Source organism: Balaenoptera borealis (assembly GCF_965194805.1).
Source record: "Balaenoptera borealis genome assembly, chromosome: 8".
Taxonomy (NCBI): domain Eukaryota; kingdom Metazoa; phylum Chordata; class Mammalia; order Artiodactyla; family Balaenopteridae; genus Balaenoptera; species Balaenoptera borealis.
In genome coordinates this window covers 112,574,502-112,596,908 of record NC_138865.1, presented here as the reverse complement: position 1 = coordinate 112,596,908, position 22,407 = coordinate 112,574,502, and the positions used below count along the sequence as shown (strand labels likewise).

Here is a 22,407-nt window from a genome sequence, read left to right as displayed (position 1 = left end):
TTTTCTGGATCCCCGCAACCAGAGATTTTCCAGACTCTTGGATCAATTTTTTTTAAAGTCTATGTACTGCATTTTGACACCCTAAGAAGATGGGGTAGGATTCTTCTGGAATGAAATGACTGAAGCAAAAGCTTTTCAATGAATACTCCATCTCTAGGTAGAAGACACATTACAGCCAGGAGGAGCTTCCGACCTGATTTCACTTTCCAGCATCCTGACACGTATTACAGGCAGCACTGCAGGGACGCCTCGCTAAACACCATCACTAGCTCTGCATCCTCTGGGAAAAGCTGCAGAGCCAGTTACTTAGAGAGAGCGTTGAGTGGGCACAAATATAACAAGAGTCCAGGTGACACAGGTAATTCCAAGTTGGCAAGAAAAGTTGAATTCTATTTTCAGTTCTAGGCAAGTCACAGTATTAATTTTAATACTGAACAGACTGACTGAAAACTGAGCCCTAATCCAATTTTTAAGTGTTCCCTTCCAAATGAAGTGCGATCAATATGGGGAAAGCGCTTTTCCACCAGCGAGTGGAGTGAGCTTGCCTCTGAGACAAGGGCTCCTTGGCTAACAGAAACTCCCCTCAGCTGAGATTAATAAAGGCTTCAGTGACTACCGTGATTAGAACTTCTGCGCTCAGAACTAAGGCTGATGAACAGCTACCAAATACAGGGGTCAGACGGGAACCGGGTTAAAGGAGTAAATGTTCACCATCTCTTTAGTAACTGCTGGATGATTCTAATTCCTTCCTGTACTGCACTTAACAAATACCCTTAGATGTTCAGATGAAAAAGACAAGTGTGAATTCATGGAGAACATCAGTAATATCTGAGAAGTCAAAGAAATTTTCAGAAACGCTTCTGAATACAAAATAGATGATGGAAACATAAAACCCAATGGATTCAACTGCTCTCCCTTTTTAATCAATTTTACACAATGATATCATACATGAGTAATCACATTAGGAGACAGGATGGGTTTCCTGTACATATACAAGATGGTGCAAGCTCATTAGCCGAGGCTTATATAAGGTTTTATCAGTTTCAAGAGGAGAGGCAGTACAAAGCTTTTTAATACAGGTGAAGCACAAGAATACAGTAGACAAGACAGAATATCAACTCAGCAGAGGTGAATTCTTAAGGCGTGTGGCCCCTGCCCACACTGTCTGCCATTAACCAAGTGTAGAGGACTTCCTCTCTCGTGAAGTTAACCTGTGCTGAGCACAGGCCTGTAGGACACGCGGCTCCGTGGTGACCCCACAGTTCAACCGCACCTACCTTGATGCTGAAGCAAACCGTATCTTCCTTTCTCCAAGTATTCTCAAGAGTAATAAAGCTATTCCCGGTCACCCTACTCCTTGGGTAACCTACACTCTAAAATATATTAAATGATTATTAATCTGGCAACATTCTCAAGCATTTTGGCATTCAAAGTATCTCAAATATCTCATCGCTATTCATCTACTCACAGAAAATTCTTTGAGCTTCAGGACTGTTTCTGACTCCCACCCCCCCCCCCGCCCCCCAAAGTATGGCAATTACACATAGAATAAACTTACTAGAGTTAAAAGAACTAAAAAGAGGCAGACTTTTCCTTAAGAAATAAAGCAGGAATGGGGTGGGAAGAGAAAGTCTAGGACACACATAAATGGAGGAAGCTGAGTCCACTAACGTTTCTATCACTGCTACGCAATCCATTAACAATTTTGAGCAAGTGTGTTCCTACTTTCCTTTTTCACACTCAATCTCATCAGAGAGAGGAAGTGTTACAACTTCACAACATTGACCTTCACTTGGCCCATGGAATTCCCATGGTAGGCAACGGGGAAATGGTGCCGAATGGCACGCGGTCAGCTACAGTTTCTCGTGGCCAGAGTGCGGCCTCCTCACGGTCTGGCGCGGGTTTTTGTTCTCTCACTTATGCATCTCAGGAACATGTATGTTGAAAGTCTACATTAAAGGCTTCCAGGACACAACAGGGAAAGAAAAACCATGCATCACATCCATATCTATTTTCGATCCTTCACAAAGCCTAATCCTCTTACAGCGATTTCATATCTGTATAAAAAAGGCTTTCCTAAGCAGGTTTTTAAAAAGAAAAAGCAGGAGAAATCAGTAACTGTGGCTGAGACTTGACCTAAAGTAGAGAAAGAAAACAAAATGTTTACTAGATTTAAAAAATAATAATTTTACAAGGACAATCTTCAATCTGTATTTCTATTACTTGTCTCCAGAAGCAGAGTATTAATACAAAATATAAACTGATTTTTCATTAGACAATTCCACAAGATTTCAGTGAACATTTAACATTTATTACCTTTGTAAATTCCATGTAATAATCGGTGGCTACCGAATGTTTCCTATATGTGATTTTATACTTTTGCACAATCCTTCATATAAACTATGTACCGGGAGGAAGTGTGATAAGAAACATCTAAAGAACGACTATTCCTCTTTCCTGAAAGAGCAAAATCAAATTACTCCCTATCTCACACCCCACCACTGCCATGCAGACAGTTACCAATTCCTAAACTCAGAAATCAACACTATAATAAACGCTGCCATGAAATTAAACCAGCGATGGTCAATGCTGAAGTTGTCCTTACTCCTGACAGGTTTCCAGAGGAAAACAGCTTAGAGAGCTGGGGTGTGCTTCTCTGCCACCACCTGCCTCAGGTGTAACTCTGATGCCAAATCCCTGGGGTCCTACCCTCACCACTGTCTCAAGCACTGCAGAGCCCAATCTCCTGCCTCCACAAGATACAAACCCACCACCCCAAACTCACCACCTTCTCCGTCACAGGAAAGAGCCCTGTGCAATGTCCACATCTTCATATTTATTTCCACAGTGACAACATGGACTAGAGTTAGTAACCATCATGGGGGAGAGAAATCTCTCATTGACCTATGAGTTAAATCCCAAAACAATGAATTTCAACTATTCCAAGTCTTCTATTGACTTAACATTTATTGAATCAAATGCTAAACTCCCCCTAGGCCTTAGAAATCGTGATAGACAGTTTGTTTGTCTTGTAAAGTATTTATGATGGGATTTGACTTCTATGATCTAGACAAGCTTGACAGTTACAGCCCATGAAGCACACGACTCTGTGTACACACAGATTTCTTGATCCAACATTCAGAGGACATTTTTTTAGTACTACTTTAATTTTGATCTCCCCCTAAAAGGCAGAAACCACATCCCACACTCCTATGCAACTTGTTATCTCGGCATTTTAGAATAAAGGAACAAGAGGTCGAGGCATAAAGAAAACCCAGCTTCTCTAGGAACAATGGAGCACAGAGTTCCTGGAGAGAGGGAGGAGACAGCCTCTGTACTCATCTGCTCAAGGCTGTTGGTCACAGTTCCCTTAAAAACGCCTGGAAATGCTGCCAGCAACAAGAGACTCAAAGTTCCCTCAAAGGGACCAAGTTTTATAATAGAAGCTAAACATGTTTAGGAAACATAAAAAGTGAAACCAGTTAGTGATGACCTATGTATAAGACTTGTGCTTGAAGCTTTGGTGGGCTTCCTTGGCCAGTTTCTCAGACACCAAAACCCATTCCTGATTAATTATCAACATACAATCAAACCAAAATACAGAAACACATACTTTTGTTCAGAAGAGGGAAACAAAGGCACAGAAACCTGCCAAAATAGATTTTTTTCCCATAAGAATAGTACGGTTGATTAAAATAGTTTATCACTAGTAAAACTTGTATCACTAGAGCAGACAATACAAATTAGTTTTTAATAAAATGACATTCACTGAATTCCTGGTATGTGCATTCAATGTGAATCATCATCAAAAATATATTACAGTTAAAGGTTTGTAAGGAGTTCTGTTTGGGGTTTCTACACTATATTTAGCATTTCAGATGAGAAGTACCACAAGAACGTATTAGATATCTACTGTTCCTTTGTATGTAATGTATGGCAATTAAAGAGTCTACCTCCTACTGCGGGCTCAAAGACGTCCATGGTGAGAAATGTCTAAGTGATGTACTCAGTGATTTCTATACCCTTCATCAAAGGCAGCCCTGTGCATCAAATTCCACACCTAGAAAGTTCAATAAACTGTATTACACTTTAATAAATACTTCTGTGTATTTGTTCGCCTTTTGCTTTTAAGCTCAGCTTAAATTTTGTCAAGGAAACCATTTTACAAGAGGGTACATGACAACCTACTATCAGCAATATTCCTTGTTTATTAGAATCTGAAGATGTCCATATTACATCAAATATAAATATATATTATATTTACATTTCCTTCTTAGCTTTTCAATTTAGGTGAGTATATTTATAGATAATGCCACTAATGTCACCACTATTATAATCCTCAGTGCAACTGGTATTTTCCTTCCATTAGATGCATATAAGATTAGACAGCATCTTAAAAGAGGTGTACTATTCTCTCTCTCTCTTTTTTTTTTTTAATGAAAAGAAAGAATGGGTATCCATAAACGGAAATCTAGGAATTTTCTAGGAGATTCTGTTTTTTTCAGTATTTCAAAATACCTGAAAAATGTGGTCCCTTTTTGCAGTACTAGTCTCTACTTGGGGACAAGAAATTAATGAAATATGCAACTCAGAAAGGAAAAGAGCCCAAAGAAAAGAGAACCTGCTTGTTAGCTCATTAATCTGTTTAGTAAAGATCTGTTTTAAAAGGTCTCAACACTGTACAATATTATACAAAAACAATCTTCAGCCTTCAAAGCAGCTGGTACATTTTCTAAGAGATCCGTATGCCCCCCTAACAGTCTGCTGCCTTGGTGGGCCTTGGTCTTGGTTACTTTCGGTCATCGATCGTCTTAATGAATTCAACTGCTGCTGTGAACTGCATCCACCAATAAGACTCCTCTCCAGACAGACAGCTGGCATAAAAGCTACTGATGTACTGAACAGTGGACAGCAAACAGGGTGGATTTGCCTAGAGAAGTGAAAAATAAAAAAGAGTCAATTACTCAGCTGTATAGCCCTGCAAATATCATTTACGGTAACATCTTCAAATGTTTTTCTGTGGAGAGAGATACCAGTCTTGTTTCCATGCTTCCACTGCAGGGGGCGCATGTTCGATCCCTGGTTAGGGAACTAAGACCCCACAACCCACAAGGTGCACGGTGCAGCAAAAAAAAAAAAAAGAGAGAGAGATACCAGTCTTTTTGAAAATAATCCCCCAAATCCTTTCTGGAACTAATTTGTAAACCCTAGCTACTATGAGTAGCAACAGTATTGGAAAGGCTACTCAGGTTCTAATCCTAGCTGAACTATCTAGAGCTTTCTATCCTAACAAAGCACTTGACCTCTCTGGTCCTTAAAGAAGCTGAACTAATCCCAGTGGATTTACTCAACATCCCAGGATTTCAGAATGTTAGATAAGGAAAGAAATGCTGTAGGCAAATTGAGTTATATCTGGTTAGTTAAGTCCAGATAGAATCAGCCGTGAAAAAAAAAACTAAAAAAGAGAGTATGTCCTCTGCTGCAAGAGGTAACACAGAACATTTCCTGCTTTTTCACCTTCATGTGGAGAGAAAGGACACAGGTGTGTTAAGTTAGGAGGACAGGCTAAGCCCTGCTCCTTCAAAGGAGCTTAAACTGGCTCTGCGTAGAGACTAAACACATCACCTGTGGAAGAGAGAGGAGCAATGGGCAACAGGAAAAGTTATGAAGGCTGATCACACACTGATCCTACAGGTTCTGACTCTGAGCTAAGAGTTCAGGTTGCAGAAATACTGCAAACATTAAGAATTAGTAAGCTATATGTCAAATATACTTTAGACATCAACACAGGGCTGAGCTGACTGGAACACATGCGTGATGCAGTTATTTGGTGGTTGTGTGCACCCAAACCATATGGTTCCCCACCCCCCGACCAAAATGTTCAAAATAAACCGTTTAAATGATGAAACTTTAAAGTCAAAAAAGGAAAAGAAGTGTCAGTACTTTTAAAAATAATATGGTACAATTACAAAATATGAGGCTAAAAGAGGAGAAAGATGATTGGTAAATGTAGTAGTTTATGTGATAAGTACTATGAAGAATTCAATGAGAAAGAAGATGGTAGAAACATGATAGGGACTTCCCTGGTGGCGCAGTGGTTAAGAATCTGCTTGCCAATGCAGGGGACATGGGCTCGAGCCCTGGTCCGGGAAGATCCCATATGCCTCGGAGCAACTAAGCCCGCACGCCTATAGCTTGTGCTCCGCAACAAGAGAAGCCACAGCAATGAGAAGCCTGTGCACCGCAACAAAGAGTAGCCCCCGCTCAACACAACTAGAGAAAGCCCACGTGCAGCAACGAAAACCCAACGCAGCCAAAAACAAATAAATAAATTTATTAAAAAAAAACAAAACAAAAACCAAACATGATAAAAAGAACTTGCCCTCATTCATTCATTTATTCATTCATTCAGTAATTACCTACTGAGTTCCAACCAAGACCTTCAGGCACTGCTTTAAAAGCTGAAAATGTTCTAGGAATCTAGTCCTCCCTTCCTTTCTTTTGAAAATCCTAACTTCTGGACAGAACAAAACTTGACATTAGATACTTCCTTTCTGGGTAACACAGAGCTTGAAACTTGTAAAAGAGCCAAGGTCTCTAACATCTGGTGACATCTGCACCACCCGACTCAGGACACCAAATAAACTCTTCTCGCTAACGGTAGTGAAGGACCCACCTTTATCAACACAAAAACCAAAACAGGGACGAAGTCATCGGCTCCTGGGACGGAGTCCTCGTTGGCCAGGCTCAGGAGGTTCATGATCGTGGAGCACATTCTCAGGATGCACTGCACTTTGTCCCGGGGTGTCTTGTAAGCACTTATTGTCCTGATTTCTGACTGTGCAGATGGCCACGGTGCCTCCCGAAGATAAACCTAAGTGAGACAACACAGAGACAGTCAGACAGATCTTGGATCAAACGGCAACTACGTGCAGCGACCAGAGCAACCTCCACGTCAGGAGGCCGAAGGGTAAGGTTGTTGCCTCTCCCTTTTTCCAGTAAAACCAAATTGCGATTCCTCCCCGTCCTCCCGCTTAGGATTGAAGCTTAACTTTTAAACTTTTAAATTATTTGCTTTGCATTTTAAAATAAAACCACCCAGGGGAATTCCCTGGCAGTCCATTGGTTAGGACTCTGTGCTCTCACTGCCACGGGCCTGGGTTTGATCCCTGGTTGGGGAACTAAGATCCCACAAGCCCCCGGCGTGGCCCCCCACAAAAAAACCACCCAGATATATATTAATAGAGGCATATGATAACACAGAACCTAGAACTCATAAAATTTCAAACAATTATCTTTCTTAAAGAGCTAGAATGGAACTTATCTCTGTATTGTAGCTGATTCCAAAAGCACAAGCAAGCTACTTTTAAGATACTTTAAAAATTAATATGTACCTTTGTTGCAGTAGTTCTAGAAATCGAAGACAATTAAAAATTGTATGCCAGGGCTTCCCTGGTGGCGCAGTGGTTGAGAGTCCGCCTGCCAATGCAGGGGACGCGGGTTCGAGCCCTGGTTTGGGAGGATCCCACATGCCGCGGAGCGGCTGGGCCCCGTGAGCCACAATTACTGAGCCTGCGTGTCTGGAGCCTGTGCCCCGCAACAAGAAAGGCCGCGACAGTGACAGGCCCGCGCACCACGATGAAGAGTGGCCCCCGCTTGCCACAACTAGAGAAAGCCCTCCCACAGAAATGAAGACCCAACACAGCCATAAATAAATAAATTAATAAATTAAAAAAAAAAAAAAAACCAAATCATTTAAAAAAAAAAAATTGTATGCCAATTTATGTTTGGATTTTATTATTATTATTTTTTGGTCACGCCATGCGGCATGCAGGATTTTAGTTCCCCGACCAGGGATGAACCCGTGCCCCCTGCATTGGGAGCACAGAGTCTTAACCACTGGACTGCCAGGGAAGTCCCCTTAATGTTTGGATTTTAATAAAACAACCAGAAAACTCGTATACCTAAAACGTTCCTATTTTCAGATTTTGTAAGAGTTGTATGACAGATAAAAACGCTAATATCAATAACTAAAAGGTAATTTTGAGGTCACATTCAGACTCAATTCCCTCTCCTGGACAGTAGTTTTCACACTCTTCGAAGTACCACCGGATCCCTTCTTCGTATGGGACCTTCCTGCAGAAACGTGCCTATAAAAGCATCAGTGCAGAGCACTGCTGCCCCAGGAGGAGCAGAGCTCTGGACAGGAAGCCCCGCCTGCAGCGGCTGGTGTCAGGGCCGCGGCTCCTCCACGCTGGCCCTCCCTCCTCTCCACTACTAAGGTCCCTTCCCATGCCAGGGGATCTTAATCCGTGGAAGGACCTTTGAGAACTTTACAGTTAGGCCAAATTGCATCTAGTGCAAGTGGTGTTGTACAACTTATTACATTCTGCTTCTTTGAAAAACTGGTAACATGCACATGGTACACCAAGCAATTTTTAATTAAATAATACCACCCACACTATATAAACCTGTATTACCTCTGGTATCTGAAGAGCTCTGTGATTTGCAGTCACTACTTTAGACAATCTCTGAATATGTTCATGAAGAACTCTGAAAACCCCCAAAAATACATAAGTAAATATATATTTCAGAAAATAAGGTACACAGATAGTCGTAATTGATTTTTTTCAAAACATTTAAAACGTTTTAGACTTACTTCTAGATACAGATTACAAATAGAGTTGAGACTCTCTCTTAGCTATAAGTACTCTGTCTTGTCAAAAAAAAAATCTCATATTTAGGATCTGCTTAGAAATGCTGAGTGAGCCAAGGGGATGCAGGGAGAAGAGTAGAGAAGCCCTCCTTTCCCGGACTAGGAAGGACAGCATTCCAAGGGAGAAAGCAGAGGAGCCCTTAGCCTAGAAGCTAACTGGACGACTAATTGGTAAATAGGCTGAGAGGAAGTAGAGGGATCAGGGGTCAGAAACCAAAGATCAGAGATGCTTAGACAAGAGAAGGGACTCTGAGGACACTCCACGTCTCATTTCAGAGATGATAATAACTAGGCTTAAAAAGGAGAAGGACGTGCCTAAGGCCACACAGTGGTTAGGAGCAGAGGCTAAACCCAGCTTTCCTGACTTCGAGTGTTCTTTCCAGAACACAGGGTTAACTCTCCACTCTACAAACCCACAGAAACACCACGGAAGAGAGGGTAGGAAGAACCTGCTTCAAAGGTGCTCTTTGCAGTAAGTACAGTTTGAATGTCCCCATTCCTCATCCCACTATGGAAGCCAAACACTGGTGCTCTGGAAAGAAAACAGGGCCCATTTGGCAAATTCCACACAGAAACCTGGGGAGGGGTAAAAAGCCTCTGAGACTATGAACAAGCAAGAGAGGCAGGTTGGAACAAGCCTAACCCACCTGCAGGAAAGTGAACTTTCTCAAATATACATACAATATCGTAAAATTTCCATGAAAAAAAACAATCTTACGGAAACCACCAATGCCCCACCCTGAGGTCCTATTACATGGGCCCTTGAGAGTCACCCAGAGAGCCAATGTCACTGCTGGGGGGGCACGGTGGCCATCTCAACATGCCTGGGGCAGAAACAGCATCATAAAGCAGTGGTCAAGAAAATGCAGAAGAGGAAAAAAAATGCTAAGTCATCCATAGCCTCACGACCCCAAAATAACCACTGTTATCATTCCAGATTTTTTTTTCAAGATTAATTTTTTTAGGCTTACTTTTAAAAATAGGCTTTATTGAGATATAATTCATATACCATGCAATTCCAGATATTTTGATTTTCAAATATATAACTTTTCATTCCAAACACATCATAAGCATATTATTGTAACAGAAGTCGTGCACTGTGCTTGACGCCCCGATGGAGTGATGAGTAAAAGCGTTACGCTCCTGCTCTCAAGGAGGCAACAATCCAGTGGGGGACACAGGCATTCATCCAACGATCACACAAACCAGTGGTCAGGAACAGGGGCGATTCTGCCCCCAGGGGACATCTGGCAATGTCTGGAGACACTCTTGGATCTCACAGCTGGCAGGGTACTACTGGCCTGTAGCATGTAGAGGCCAGGGATGCTGCTAAATGCCCTACAATGCCCAGGACAGCCTCCCACTTCAAAGAGTTATCTGGCCCAAAGTGTCAGTAGTGCCAGCTTGAGAAACCATGCCTCCAACAAATGTAAAACTGCAACTGTGGCAAGTGCTAAAGAAAGGTATCCAGGCCTGAGGGAGCGCTGACAGGGCATTTAACCTAGTCAGAAAGGCCAGGAAACGTTTCCCCGAGGAAGTGATGTCTGAGCCAAGATCTGAAGGATAAGAGTAGACAGAAGAAAGAAGGGAAGAACAGCTAGCTGAGGCAGAGTAAACAGCAGTGCCTTCCACAAAGGCCGTACCAATTTATACACCCTCCAGCCTGATTCCCCACATCTCTGAAAACAGAACATTTTCCTTCTTTCTGATAACTCTGGTGAAAAAAGGTAACATGTATTTTTTCCTTTACTACTCAGATACTAAGCCTCACGTATAGCTTGTCTAAAATAACGGGGTTGGCTGCTATATTCCTACTCAGTCCAACACAGGCCGTTACACTTAGAAGCACTCACTGGTCACGGAGTATGTCCCCGTCCTGATTAGGGTAGAAGGCAAGTTTGAAGATCCGATTCATCACACTTCGCTCAATGGCGAGCTGAGCATCCTGAAGCTGCTCCTCACTCGCGTTCTGCCATATGACATCCTGGGCCATGGCGCCGTAAAGGAACTGCAGAAAATCTTCCACCTGAGCAGTCTTATCATCAGCTGCTGTGAGTTTCTGAAAGTCTCCAATGCAAAACAATGATTTTTAAAATACAGTATTTGAATAATTTCAAATAGGAAATTATCAGAATTCATTTTAATCCACTAGCTATGCAGATACCATGCTCTTAAAGCCAAAAGCATCTGGGCATGGTTTATTTTGGGAGATAATGTAGCCAAATCATTAAAAACAGGAGAACGGTAAGAAATATGTAGAAGTTTAAGAACAAGAGGTTTGTTACAAAAAGATATGCTTTGTTTTTAACAAAAAAAAAAAAAGAAAGAAAAACTGTGTGGCTCCCAAACTTTGTAATTCTCCCAACTTTTTAATAAACTATAGATATTCAATCCAGGATAAACATGGAATTTATTGGTTTGACATCAAGGTTTAATAACTAAGAAATAATTGCTAATTTAAGGAACTGCTCTTAGGTAGGTACTCAAAAAAAGCAGCAAAAGAAAAATTCCTAAATCTTCCCAATAACATACAGCTTAACCTAAAGGTCTCTAGTTACCTTGAATGAATTCCCTGATCTTCTTTTCTTTGCTCTCAAGCAGCAACCTCACACAGACAGTGGTGAAGTATCGATTGGCCACCTCTTTGTCCCGCAAAACCCTTTGTAGTAGCCTTTCCAGGTGAGCCTGCGTGGTCTGCAGTCCTTGTCGACAACGAGTGAGGTAAGCAATATAGGGGGCCCTTTTCCTAAAAGGAAATATGCTCTGCAGGACATCAGACATACATGGTGCACACTTTCTTTGGAGACTAAGAGTCCTGATTTTTCCTTAAATGAAAAAACTACTTCGAAGACTTTGGTTTTACAAATTAGCATGTCAGGCTGCAGACAACCACCCTGAGGACTCATTATGCTCCAGATCAAGAAACAGAACCAGATGCAAGGATGTAATGTACAGCACAGGGAATAGAACCAATGTTTTATAACAACTTTAAATCGAGTATAATCTATAAAAAAAAGCGAATCACTATGTTGTACACCTGAAACTAATATAACATTGTAAATCAACTACAATTTAAAAAAAAGAGAAAGAAACAGAACTATTCTGCATGTGTGTCAAGAAAATCATCTACTGGGCTGAACACTTAGCCCCCTAATTCCCTAAACATTACTAAGTTCCTTTGCATCGTTGGTCTGTTATTTTGGAGCAGTCTCCATGCTGGTAGAACCTCATACTTAACAGGAAGTTGATTGCTACAATGACTAAAATAACCACAAAATACAGGTTAATATACTGCTAGATCATTAAACATACCACTAATTATTTGCTTATAGTCTAAACGTAGCAACCATTAGAGCACCCATTCCCTAAGCCTCTTTACTTCCTAAGCTTCTCAACTACGTTTTAATGTCAGCAAGGGACTGGCAACAGACAAAGGGTAGTGATTCCAAGACCTACACCTGCTTCCCTGGTCCAAGGAAGCAGTCTTTTCTATCCCTCTAAAAAAGGGAAATGATATCCTAGTTATCTTGGCGCCCCCTCCGCTAAAGATGGGGCAAAGCTGAAGTAAACTGCACTCTGTTAGGAAGAGCTGCTCATTTATAACTACATTTCCAGACTAAATATCCAAATGTATTCCTTGGAAATCTACATCCAGGTAAACATAGCCAAGCACTTTGTGGTGAGCCTCGATTCATTTCTGAAACAAGGACCGAGAAGAAAATACTTGCAGCTGAAAAGAGGTGTATAAGTGAAACATGTGGGGTGTAATTACCTATAGTCCTCGGCGATAGAAGCCAGTAGTTTCCTACAAGTCCTGTTATCAAAGCGGCACACACAACGCATTGTTTCTTGAAGTTGAGCCATTAAGTTTTTATCTTGTAAATTAATTGCTTCAGCTATTTGAACTTTTAGGAAGCAGACAATTTCATTGTCTAAATAAAAAAATAAAAATTCTGTTACTGTTGAGAATTTCCACAGGCTTTTCATAAGCTGAAGGTCATCCCTCAGCCTTTGGGATGTCAATTATGCTTGTATCAGTAGAACTAAGCAGTATCAATCAGAGAACATTTTAATGAGCCACCAGTAATCAAAGTGCCCTTAACTGATAGCTAATATAAATGTATTACATTGAACTGTACAGAACTGCTGTAGAGTTTATTTTTTTATTTTTATTTTTTAAATAAATTTATTTGTTTTATTTATTTATTTTTGGCTATGTTGGGTCTTCGTTGCTGCGTGCGGGCTTTCTCTAGTTGTGGTGAGCAGGGGCTACTCTTCATTGCGGTGCTAGGGCTTCTCATTGTGGTGGCTTCTCTTGTCACGGAGCACGGGCTCTAGGTGCGCGGGCTTCAGTAGTTGTGACTCACGGACTCAGCAGTTGTGGCTCGTGGGCTCTAGAGCGCAGGCTCGGTAGTTGTGGCACACGGGCTTAGTTGCTCCGCGGCATGGGGGATCTTCCCGGACCAGGGCTTGAACCCGTGTCCCCTGCATTGGCAGGCGGATTCTTAACCACTGCGCCACCAGGGAAGCCCTGCTGTATAGTTTAAATACAGTTGAATACTGGCAATTTCATATGGTTCAATGTATAAATATAGGAAAAAATAAACTATCAGGCAGCAACTTACCTTCTGGGTCTGTATGGTCTGGTAAACCATTCCTTGTTGAATGGGTGAGCACTGGGAAAGCAACAGAATCCGCAGAACAAAGAGCAAGCCTCAGTTTCTTTTTTGCATCTCTGAAGAATGAGTTGAAGATACATTAATTTCTTTGTCCACATATGGTCATAATTTATGAACTATTATCATATTTACTATACAAATCAATAGCCTACCACGTCAGGACTCAAATGTTTCAAGTGGTCATAAATAAAAGAGAATTTTCAACTTACTGACACCTCACTTAAGGAGTGGGCTTTCTAGTTAACTGAGGTGCAAGCCTGCAAAAGTGCTCTGGGCAAGGACCATTCGGTAAAGTCACCAGAATCAAACAAATCCTTTTTGACCTTCTAACATACGCTGAGTTCTATGCTAAGCACTACGAGGAGAGTCAAAGCTGGATTACGCCCGAGCTGGGAGGGAATCAGCAAAAGTCATCATATCCATCTCACCACCCACACTTAGGAAGCCTTCTACCACATCTCTTGAGAAGTGTCGATCCTGCCACAAGACAAGCTGACCCCCGACAAGAAGCTCTTTCTGTTGCCTTGCTGCTTGAAACTTTGTGTTGAGCCAAAACCTGCTTCTTTTCAACTTCCGCCACTGAACCACCTGCCACCACCAGGCAGAGCACCCTTCAGTAACGCGTCACCCTCCACAACAGGGCAGCCCTTCATACTGGGAGGGGAATGTAGGGCGTGGACCAGAGCTTCTTCAGAGCGTCCAAGGCTGCCATCCAAAAAAAGGAGTCGAAACACCTCTGAGAACAAGCCAGAGTTTGCTCCTCCTGCAGGGTTATCACTTGTCCACCTCATCTGACTAGTTCTGAGTCCTTCCTTATTGGTTTGTTTCCTCTAAAACGAGTAACTTACAAATCAACCCAAACAAATGTAATATTTGCCTACTTTGCAGAGACTCCGAATCTATATAACAGTCAAGCCGTGGCCGGAAAATAAAAATTTAAATCTTTAAAAATTGTGAATCACTGTGTTGTACCCCTGAAACTTATATAGTATTATATATCAACTATACCTCAATAAAAGTAAATAAATAAAATAAAATGATATGCTGCTTAGAGTCTCTTTAAATTAACTCGGGGAGGAGGTAAACATGAAACAATATGGGCCACGTATTAGTAACTGTTAAATCTGGGTAACAGGCACATCACTGTACTCTTCCATTTTTGTACATACAGAGAGAGTAAGACAGAGGCAAAGTCAGAGATAAAAACAGAGAGAAGGATGGATGATCAGTGCTTTAAAAGTGATAATCCGTGTCTGGAAAAACACAGGTACCCTATGAAACAAAAGCAAATTTTTCAGGCTCCTAAAGTCATTTTCTTTCTCAAGCCCTGTTAGAAATGGAGAGACCTGCCCAGGTAATGAGGAGAATGACAAACTGGGAGGGCTCCAGTAGGCTTACTGGGGACAGTGGGTCATTCAACAACTCTGCAGCAGACCCTCCTTCTACCTCGGTCCTGCCCTAGCACCTCTCACACACAGAGCTGAGAATTCTACACAGGCACAGGCACTGCCACTGTTCCATTTAAATTACTCATGTGGGGCTTCCCTGGCGGCACAGTGGTTAAGAATCCGCCTGCCAATGCAGGAGACACGGGTTCAAGCCCTGGTCCGGGAAGATCCCACATGCCGCAGAGCAACTAAGCCCATGCACCACAACTACTGAAGCCCGCACTCTAGAGCCCTCGAGCCACAACTACTGAAGCCCGCATGCCACAACTACTGAAGCCCGTGAGCCTAGAGCCCGTGCTCCGCAACAAGAGAAGCCGCCGCAATGAGAAGCCCGCGCACCACAACGAAGAGTAGCCCCCGCTCGCCGCAACTAGAGAAAGCCCACGCGCAGCAACAAAGACCCAATGCAGCCATAAATAAATAAATAAAATAAATAAATTACTTATGTGGCCCCTGTGAGCATATGAGGTTTTCTTGTTTTTGCTTTCAATCCCTGAATTAAAGCCTTTGATGTATGACATCCAAAAGGGAAGCAAAGTCTTCTCAGTGAATAGTATTTCATTCTTATCTCTCTGCTTTACACACTTATTAAGTGACTCAGTGAAACACCTGACTTGAAGTGACTGCAATGGTGATGAAAAGTTCAAACCCAAAGGTCCTAAATCCTATAAAAGAAATACCTGTAAGAGAAAGCTGAATCCTGAGGGTGGGCGGCTTGGCTCGCAGAATCTGGGAGATCGTCAGCTGAGATGTTTTGCAGGGTTTCGTCACGAGGCGAATCGTGTGCACTTTCACCATCACCCATAACTTCTAAACAAAACCCAGCCCCCCCAAAAGGATAAGCAGGTTAATCTGGAACATTCTGGCACTGGTAGGTATTCAGAGCAACTCAACAATAAATTAACTTGTGCCTTCCAACAAGAGTTCTTTAAAAGAAAAAGGAAAAAAGGAACTTCAAACACTTAAATTATTGCAATGATAATATATCAAGAGAGCAGTTGTTGAAAACAGTTTTACTTCTTATCTGAATCCTAATCTAAAACAATGAAAGTCTTTATTAACTTAGTAAAGATAATACTCTGTAATCACGATTACTGAACTACAGAGCTAAAAGGGGCCTCAAAAATCATTTCACATAACACCCTCATTTTACAGAAATGGAATCCTGCCCAGTCAGACAACAGCTGGCTGTGAACCCCTTGGCCAGGCCACACTGAGGTCTCCGGTCCTCATTACCAGGGCTGCTCTCACTGCCTGAGAATGAGCTGGGTACAAACTCACAAATGCAGCCAGGACAGACCTGTGGTTCCCACAGTTGTTTTTATGTTTTTAATTAATCAATTTAGTTAATACATGCATGTATAAAATCAAAGAAATAAAAGTTCCCTAGTGTAATAAAGATACTGTGTCTATGTAGAAAAAATATCTTTATTCTTAGGAGATAGTTTTAAATGCCTCAGGAAAAAAAAATATACAGAAAATGTGGCAAAATGTTAGCAACTGATAAGTCTAGGTAGATGGAATATAGACCTTCACTGTACTATTCCTTCAACTTCTTTGTTATTTTAAAACTTTTCAAAAACCAACAAAAAAGTGTAGGATGGGACTTCCCTGGTCATCCAGTGGGTAAGACCCCGGGAGGCCAGATTCGATCCCTGGTTGGGGAACTAGATCCCGCATGCTGCAACTAAGAGTCCGCATGCCACAACTAAGAAGTCCACGTGCCGCAACAAAGATCCCTCGTGCTGCGACTAAGAGCCGGCACAACCAAAATAAATATAAATTAAAAAAAAAAAAAATGTAGGAAGTTCTCCTCTCAGGCTCCCTATGAGTCCCCCCCACGAGTCAACTCATGTTACCAGTTTATCAGAGATTCTTCCAGAGACACTCTAATTTATCTTGGGAACTGTACCATATTTTTCTGACAACTCTTCAAAAGTAGCTATTACAAGGTTACCTTTAATTCGGACCACCTTTATCACTGTGATACGAAAGTTACTATTCCATTCTTTATCATGATTATCACCTGCACTTTCGTAGTTTGCCAGTGCTCCTTCACTGGGACTGGTTCGTTTAATGGCATTCCTGTATTTGTCCAGAATATCCTCAGCAACCTGAGCTTGTGCACTGAGTCTAGGGCTCGGGTCATCTGCAGGGGAAAGGAGAGGGCGAGGATTAGCTCCCCTTGGTTTGCGCCCACTCTGATGTTAGTACGACACCAGTAGCATAATCCCCAAGGCGGATTAGGAGGTAAGACTTAAAAGAGCACATATCTCAGTGTTATAAGAGGCACCGTGCAGCCGCCTACTCATCCCATTTCCAGGTCTGAGAGCCTCGCCAAAGCGCGAAATTGGGAGGACTACTCCACTTTCTCATCATCGCCAGAATTCTGCATGACAGTGTCAAAAAGTTCAGTGCAGACTGAATGGATGATGGGTTTCTAAAGTGTTTACACTCAAATCACTGTTATTATCAATTCATGCTACCAGGACTTCCAACACTGCACTTTTATATGCAGACTTCATTTATTCAGACATCTCTGTGCTGAAGGAGGAAAAAAAGTACTCAAACTTCAAATTAAACCCTTTTAAATAATACTTTTAAAATGTCTTCCTCCACTCTTCCTTCATAAATTTCCCTCGCTACACCACATTTGGAAACTTCAGATATTCATATTCCATCTTACTAAATCTCACCATGACAGTACAGCTGCTGGATTAGAGCACTTTTGTGCGTGCAATGGTGTCAGAGGCACTCCTAGAGAATCTAGACACTGTTGGGGAGTGCCAGAATTGTACCTGGGGTGCACAGAGGAAAAGCTTATCACAGTCACAGGTGCAGCACTGGTTACTGACTGGCCCACTATCCGGTCAGCAAAATCAGCACATCAAAATGTTTTCTTGGAGTCAGATGGCAGAGTCACTAATTAACAGTTAACAAAGAAGTGCTACAGATCTATGGGACAAAATATAGTTCCATAGTGAAATGCAAACTCCTGAGACAGATCTAAGCCAAGCAGGTAATGTCTACATTCTGGTAGTATCCCATTTTTTAAAAAGTCTTAAAACAGATAAAAATCACTAGAATTTATATATGTGTACGTGTTAATAGCAGCTAATATTAACAGCAGCTAACATTTATTGAGCATGTACCACGTGCCAGGAACTGTGCTAAACACCTTATATGAATGATCTCAATTAATCATCGCAACAACCCTACATGGAGGTACTACTATCACCCCCATTTTTAAGAAGAAGAAATCAAGGTAGAAGGAGGTTAAGTAGTATGCTCATAGGCTCTTCTTTTATTTCCATGAAAAAAATATTTAGTGTTTGTGTCTCCGTAAAATTGTGGTAAACTGTAGGGAGAAACGATTTCCAAAATAATATAATCTTTCTGCTAAAATGATGTTTGAATGCATGATAATAGAGTCCTAATAAAATCTGATCTTCTTCAAAATGTAAACTGATAAAACCTTTATCATTACAAAATCTTTTTTTTGCTATTGGTTTTGAGTGCTGTTGAGGGCTCTAAAAAAGGGTTAAACGTAGTGAAAGCAATAACGTTGCTTATAACTTTTATTTCTGTAACACCGTTCTTAAAAATTTTATCTGAGGACAATAATTAAAATATACAAAAAATGCTATATATACAAAGCTGTGAGCAGTATTTCCATAGTAAAAAAAAAAAAATGGATACAATTTAAATATCGAAAAGCAAGAGAATGTTCACACTGCAATAAAATAACGATAGATGATCTCAGAGCCAATAAAAATTATTAAAAAACCAACTATGTCAAGCAGAAATTGGGACAGGGTTTATGAAATAACATGCGGTAAAAGAATACAAAGTTACATACACACTCTGATTTCATCATGAAAAGCCATGTATAGATAAGGAAAGATTGGGAGAGAACATGAAAAAAAGAAAATTAAGGCGGCGAGATTATGGACAGACTGTTAAGAAATTCCCTCTCATAACATTTAAAAAAACTGATTTAATGATACTTTTCTTTGGGTCATTAATTAGGAGTGGGTAGAAATTTCTGCACCAGTAGGGAAGCTAAACTGCTTGAATCAAACACAAACAAAATGAAATATTTTATGGAAAAAAACTTACTCTACTTAGCTTACAGTTTAGGCACCAAAGACTAAGAAAAATATATTGCCTAAAGACACGAGTAAAAAAATAATTTATAACTTCTCCAAAGTTATTAATTCAACATTTTGAAAACCTGAGATTTTATTAAGAGCATTCTACTCTGTGAATGGTGGTGGTGTTCTAAAGCCAGGAGCATGGTAAGAAAACATAAAAATCTTGCCGAAAGGATGCCTTTCCACTGCTTCTCAATCAGGCTGTAAGTCCCTAAAGAACAAGAGTCATGTGTGATTTGACTGAACACCTACCACACTTAGCACAGTGCCTGGCATGAGTCAGATGTTCAACAAGCATTTGTTGACGGAATGAGATAGGTTTGACTGCTCTCAGCAGGAAACCTGGCCTGAAATCACAGCTCCTGCTGTTTAAAACCCTTTATTCCAGGAAAGTCACCTCATCAAATAAACAGGGATGCACACTAGGACATGGAAACGTCTACATTTATTTTAGAACTAGACATGACAATAACTGTGTACTGAGATGGGGTTCTACCTGTACTACACTGGGCTCTCGGAGGAGGATGTTCTTTTGAAACCTATCCCCTTTTTAAATGAAAGTCTTCATTTTACCTTAGCAGGATAACATAATTTAAAATCAAGACAAGAAAAAGAGAGGTGAGAAATTAATTTCCTTCTAGACGTCCTTCAGTCACTGGAGACAGTATACAGCTATCAAACTCAAGGTTGGGTCATCCACACTACCTCTCATACCTTTTCCTTCTAGGGTGTTCATTCATGATATGCCAAAAAGAAGCTGCAAAAATACAAATGCTGAATGAGGTAAGAACCCAACCCCTAGTTGTATTTTCCTTGGGTCAGATAGCAACGTTAAAGTGATTCAAGCTGTAAAAAATTAGTAAAGTTTATAAATTTACGATATTGTTTGAACACTTATCACGAAAAAAGGAAATGATTAGGTAAAATAGAATTTCACAATGATCCTGAATAATCAAGAACTATAGATGGAAATAAATTTAGAATTCTACGATCAACATTAAACTATTCAATCAATGATCCAAAGATATGGCATGCATAGCACTAAAACCATCACCACGCTTTCCTAAAAGGCACTGTGTGTCATCACCCCACTAAGATGTCGGGTTCCAGGGTGCCTAGAGGCTCAGGGTCAGGGGCCTCATCGTACACGGACGTTATGATAATGAGGATGATGATGGTGGTGGCGGTCTGCAGGAAGAGCGCACTGAGACTCACTGTGGCCGACAACTGGAGACCACAGAGCCATGAAGAACACGCTCCCCACTGTACACACACAGACACGCTCTTCTAAGAAGGCAACGCTTACGGCACCCAAGAAAAAGTGTCATGAAATATGTGCTCTGGGAATGAAGGAGCCAGGAAGTCCATGGGTCTACAAACCTGTGAGTGTTGAGAATCTGTCAGGCCCCAGATCATCTTTGTCTTTTTCTTGTTTTTCTTTCTTTCTAAATGGTATAGGAGCTGGAAATTAAATAAAGTCAGTAGTGTGACATACAACATACTGCACTACTCGGAAGACAGCAGTCATTCTGGAGTTAACTGGTGTGCCAACATTTCTAAGTGGAAGGAAGGTGAAAAGTTTAAAAGCTAAGAAATCCCGAGTGTCAACTGACAATCATTCTTAAAATAGCATTGAAGGTTCTTAAAGAAGCTTCCAGAATCTGCTTTGGGGTCATCTGTCACAGGAAGAATGATTTAACAGGAATCTATTGGGACTGAATCAAAACCACTGCCTCTTAACCTCTGCTCAAAACACAACACGTTCAAAGCTCTGAGCCTCAGTCTCTCCTCCTGAAGTGGGCTTGAGTCTGGCGTGAAAGCAGCACTCCTCAGCTCCTGAGCACCACAGTGCCGAGAAGAGGCCTTTGGAAGAAGCTCTTCCCTCTAATCCTGCATCATCTCTCCTTCCTGGAAGAGATGCTTTTGCCAACTCAAATTTCAATACCTACTGGTATGATGTCAGGCTATTCACAAGAAAAGCAAACAATTCTACACAACTGCATTCCAGAATAAACACTAATATTCAGAGTATTATCATTCTCAATGAACATAAACATAAGAAGCTTAAGTTTATTCCAGGAATGTAAAGGATAAATTTTCAATGTTTGTTTACTAATAGCATCCCTTTTTCCTGAAATAATTATTAGCAATACATGTGTCAAAGGTCCTATATATTTAACTTCAATGGTATATGATATTTAAACAACCGTGACCTGCCTGACTTTCATTTATGAAACCACTGCCACTTCCTGCAAAGAACAGGAACTGTCACTTCCAAAGCTGTACCTTAGCATTCACCTGAGTGAAATCATTTTCCATACCCTCAAAACAGCAAGAAACTGAGGCCCCACAGGCCTCACGGAGGAGGTCAGATTTTGGCTCTCTGAAAGAGATTTTGGGGCTTTACTTCTTGTTGCTGATATCACATTCTGATATTTTATAAAATTACCTTTGGGCATGGCAGAAACAAAACGTTTTCTCCACCAAGGTCTGTTCCTGTCTGATTTCTCATCATCGCTATCTTTGCGTTCTTCAGTCTGTAGAAAAAGTTTGATGCTTTATTTGGAGTTGGACAGCAGGATAAATTACTATGAAAAGGATTTTAGTTAGTCTGTGAAATACAAAAACCACTAGTTTTTCTTCAAAGCAAAACTGTTCTTATTGTTGTACAGGCAACTTCTGGAACAGGGATGTATACCCTTCAAGCACCAGACTATGATGGATCACTTGAGGGTAGGCACTATCTCATTACTGTCAGTAAACCAAAAGCTTAATACAGAGTCTAGCATAGAGTAGGCACTCAATAAATACTCATATGGGATGAGTAAATGCAATGCACATAAAATCTAGAGGGGTAGTAGAGATGGTAGCAGTAACATTAATAATAAAACTACGTATGTACTGTGTGCCGAACACTGAACGTAAGGACATATATTATCTCATTTAAACTTCACAGTAGCCTTAAGAGATAAATACTATTATTAAGCCCTTTTTATAGATGAGAAATATGAGGCTAAAGAAGGTTATCTCCTCATCTTCCCAAAGTTATACAGACTGTATGGGACACAGCTGGGACTCAAACCTAGATCTGACCAACTTCAAAGTTCATGTTTTGATCACCAATTATAATGAGTTATTATTAAGACCACATGTCAAAAGGCAGGGACTGTAATTCCTTTACTAACCTATCATGTGACTTTAGACACATCATTTTATTTCTGTTTTTTCATCTACAAAATTGGAACTAAAAATACCTTCTCTAAGGGCATCCATGTGAATGGGATATCAGAACCTAAGCAGAGCAATGGCATCCAGGGAGGGTTTAGCGGTGGGGACGGGATATTGATTACATACAGGGGGACTGATCAAATAAGTACATACATGAAGAATAATGAAAGCAGTTTTCTCAC

General features: G+C 41.0%; 1 protein-coding gene across 14 annotated transcripts in view; it reads right to left on the bottom strand.

Annotated features, from left to right (window-relative positions):
* Positions 1 to 897: 897 nt before the first annotated feature.
* Positions 898 to 22,407, bottom strand: part of GAPVD1 (GTPase activating protein and VPS9 domains 1) — a 73,338-nt gene continuing 51,828 nt past the window's right edge. For 4 of the 14 annotated variants that reach the window (XM_082403230.1, XM_082403236.1, XM_082403223.1 and 1 more), the window contains 11 exons: positions 21,447 to 21,534; positions 20,378 to 20,458; positions 16,801 to 16,992; positions 15,524 to 15,653; positions 13,342 to 13,451; positions 12,489 to 12,648; positions 11,275 to 11,462; positions 10,570 to 10,783; positions 8,481 to 8,553; positions 6,677 to 6,874; positions 898 to 4,930 (listed from right to left, as the gene is read on the bottom strand). In XM_082403230.1, coding sequence (XP_082259356.1) covers positions 4,790 to 4,930; positions 6,677 to 6,874; positions 8,481 to 8,553; positions 10,570 to 10,783; positions 11,275 to 11,462; positions 12,489 to 12,648; positions 13,342 to 13,451; positions 15,524 to 15,653; positions 16,801 to 16,992; positions 20,378 to 20,458; positions 21,447 to 21,534 — 1,575 coding nt within the window. In that variant the 3' untranslated portion in view covers positions 898 to 4,789. The other 10 variants (XM_082403229.1, XM_082403232.1, XM_082403235.1 and 7 more) reach the window with 7 other exon arrangements.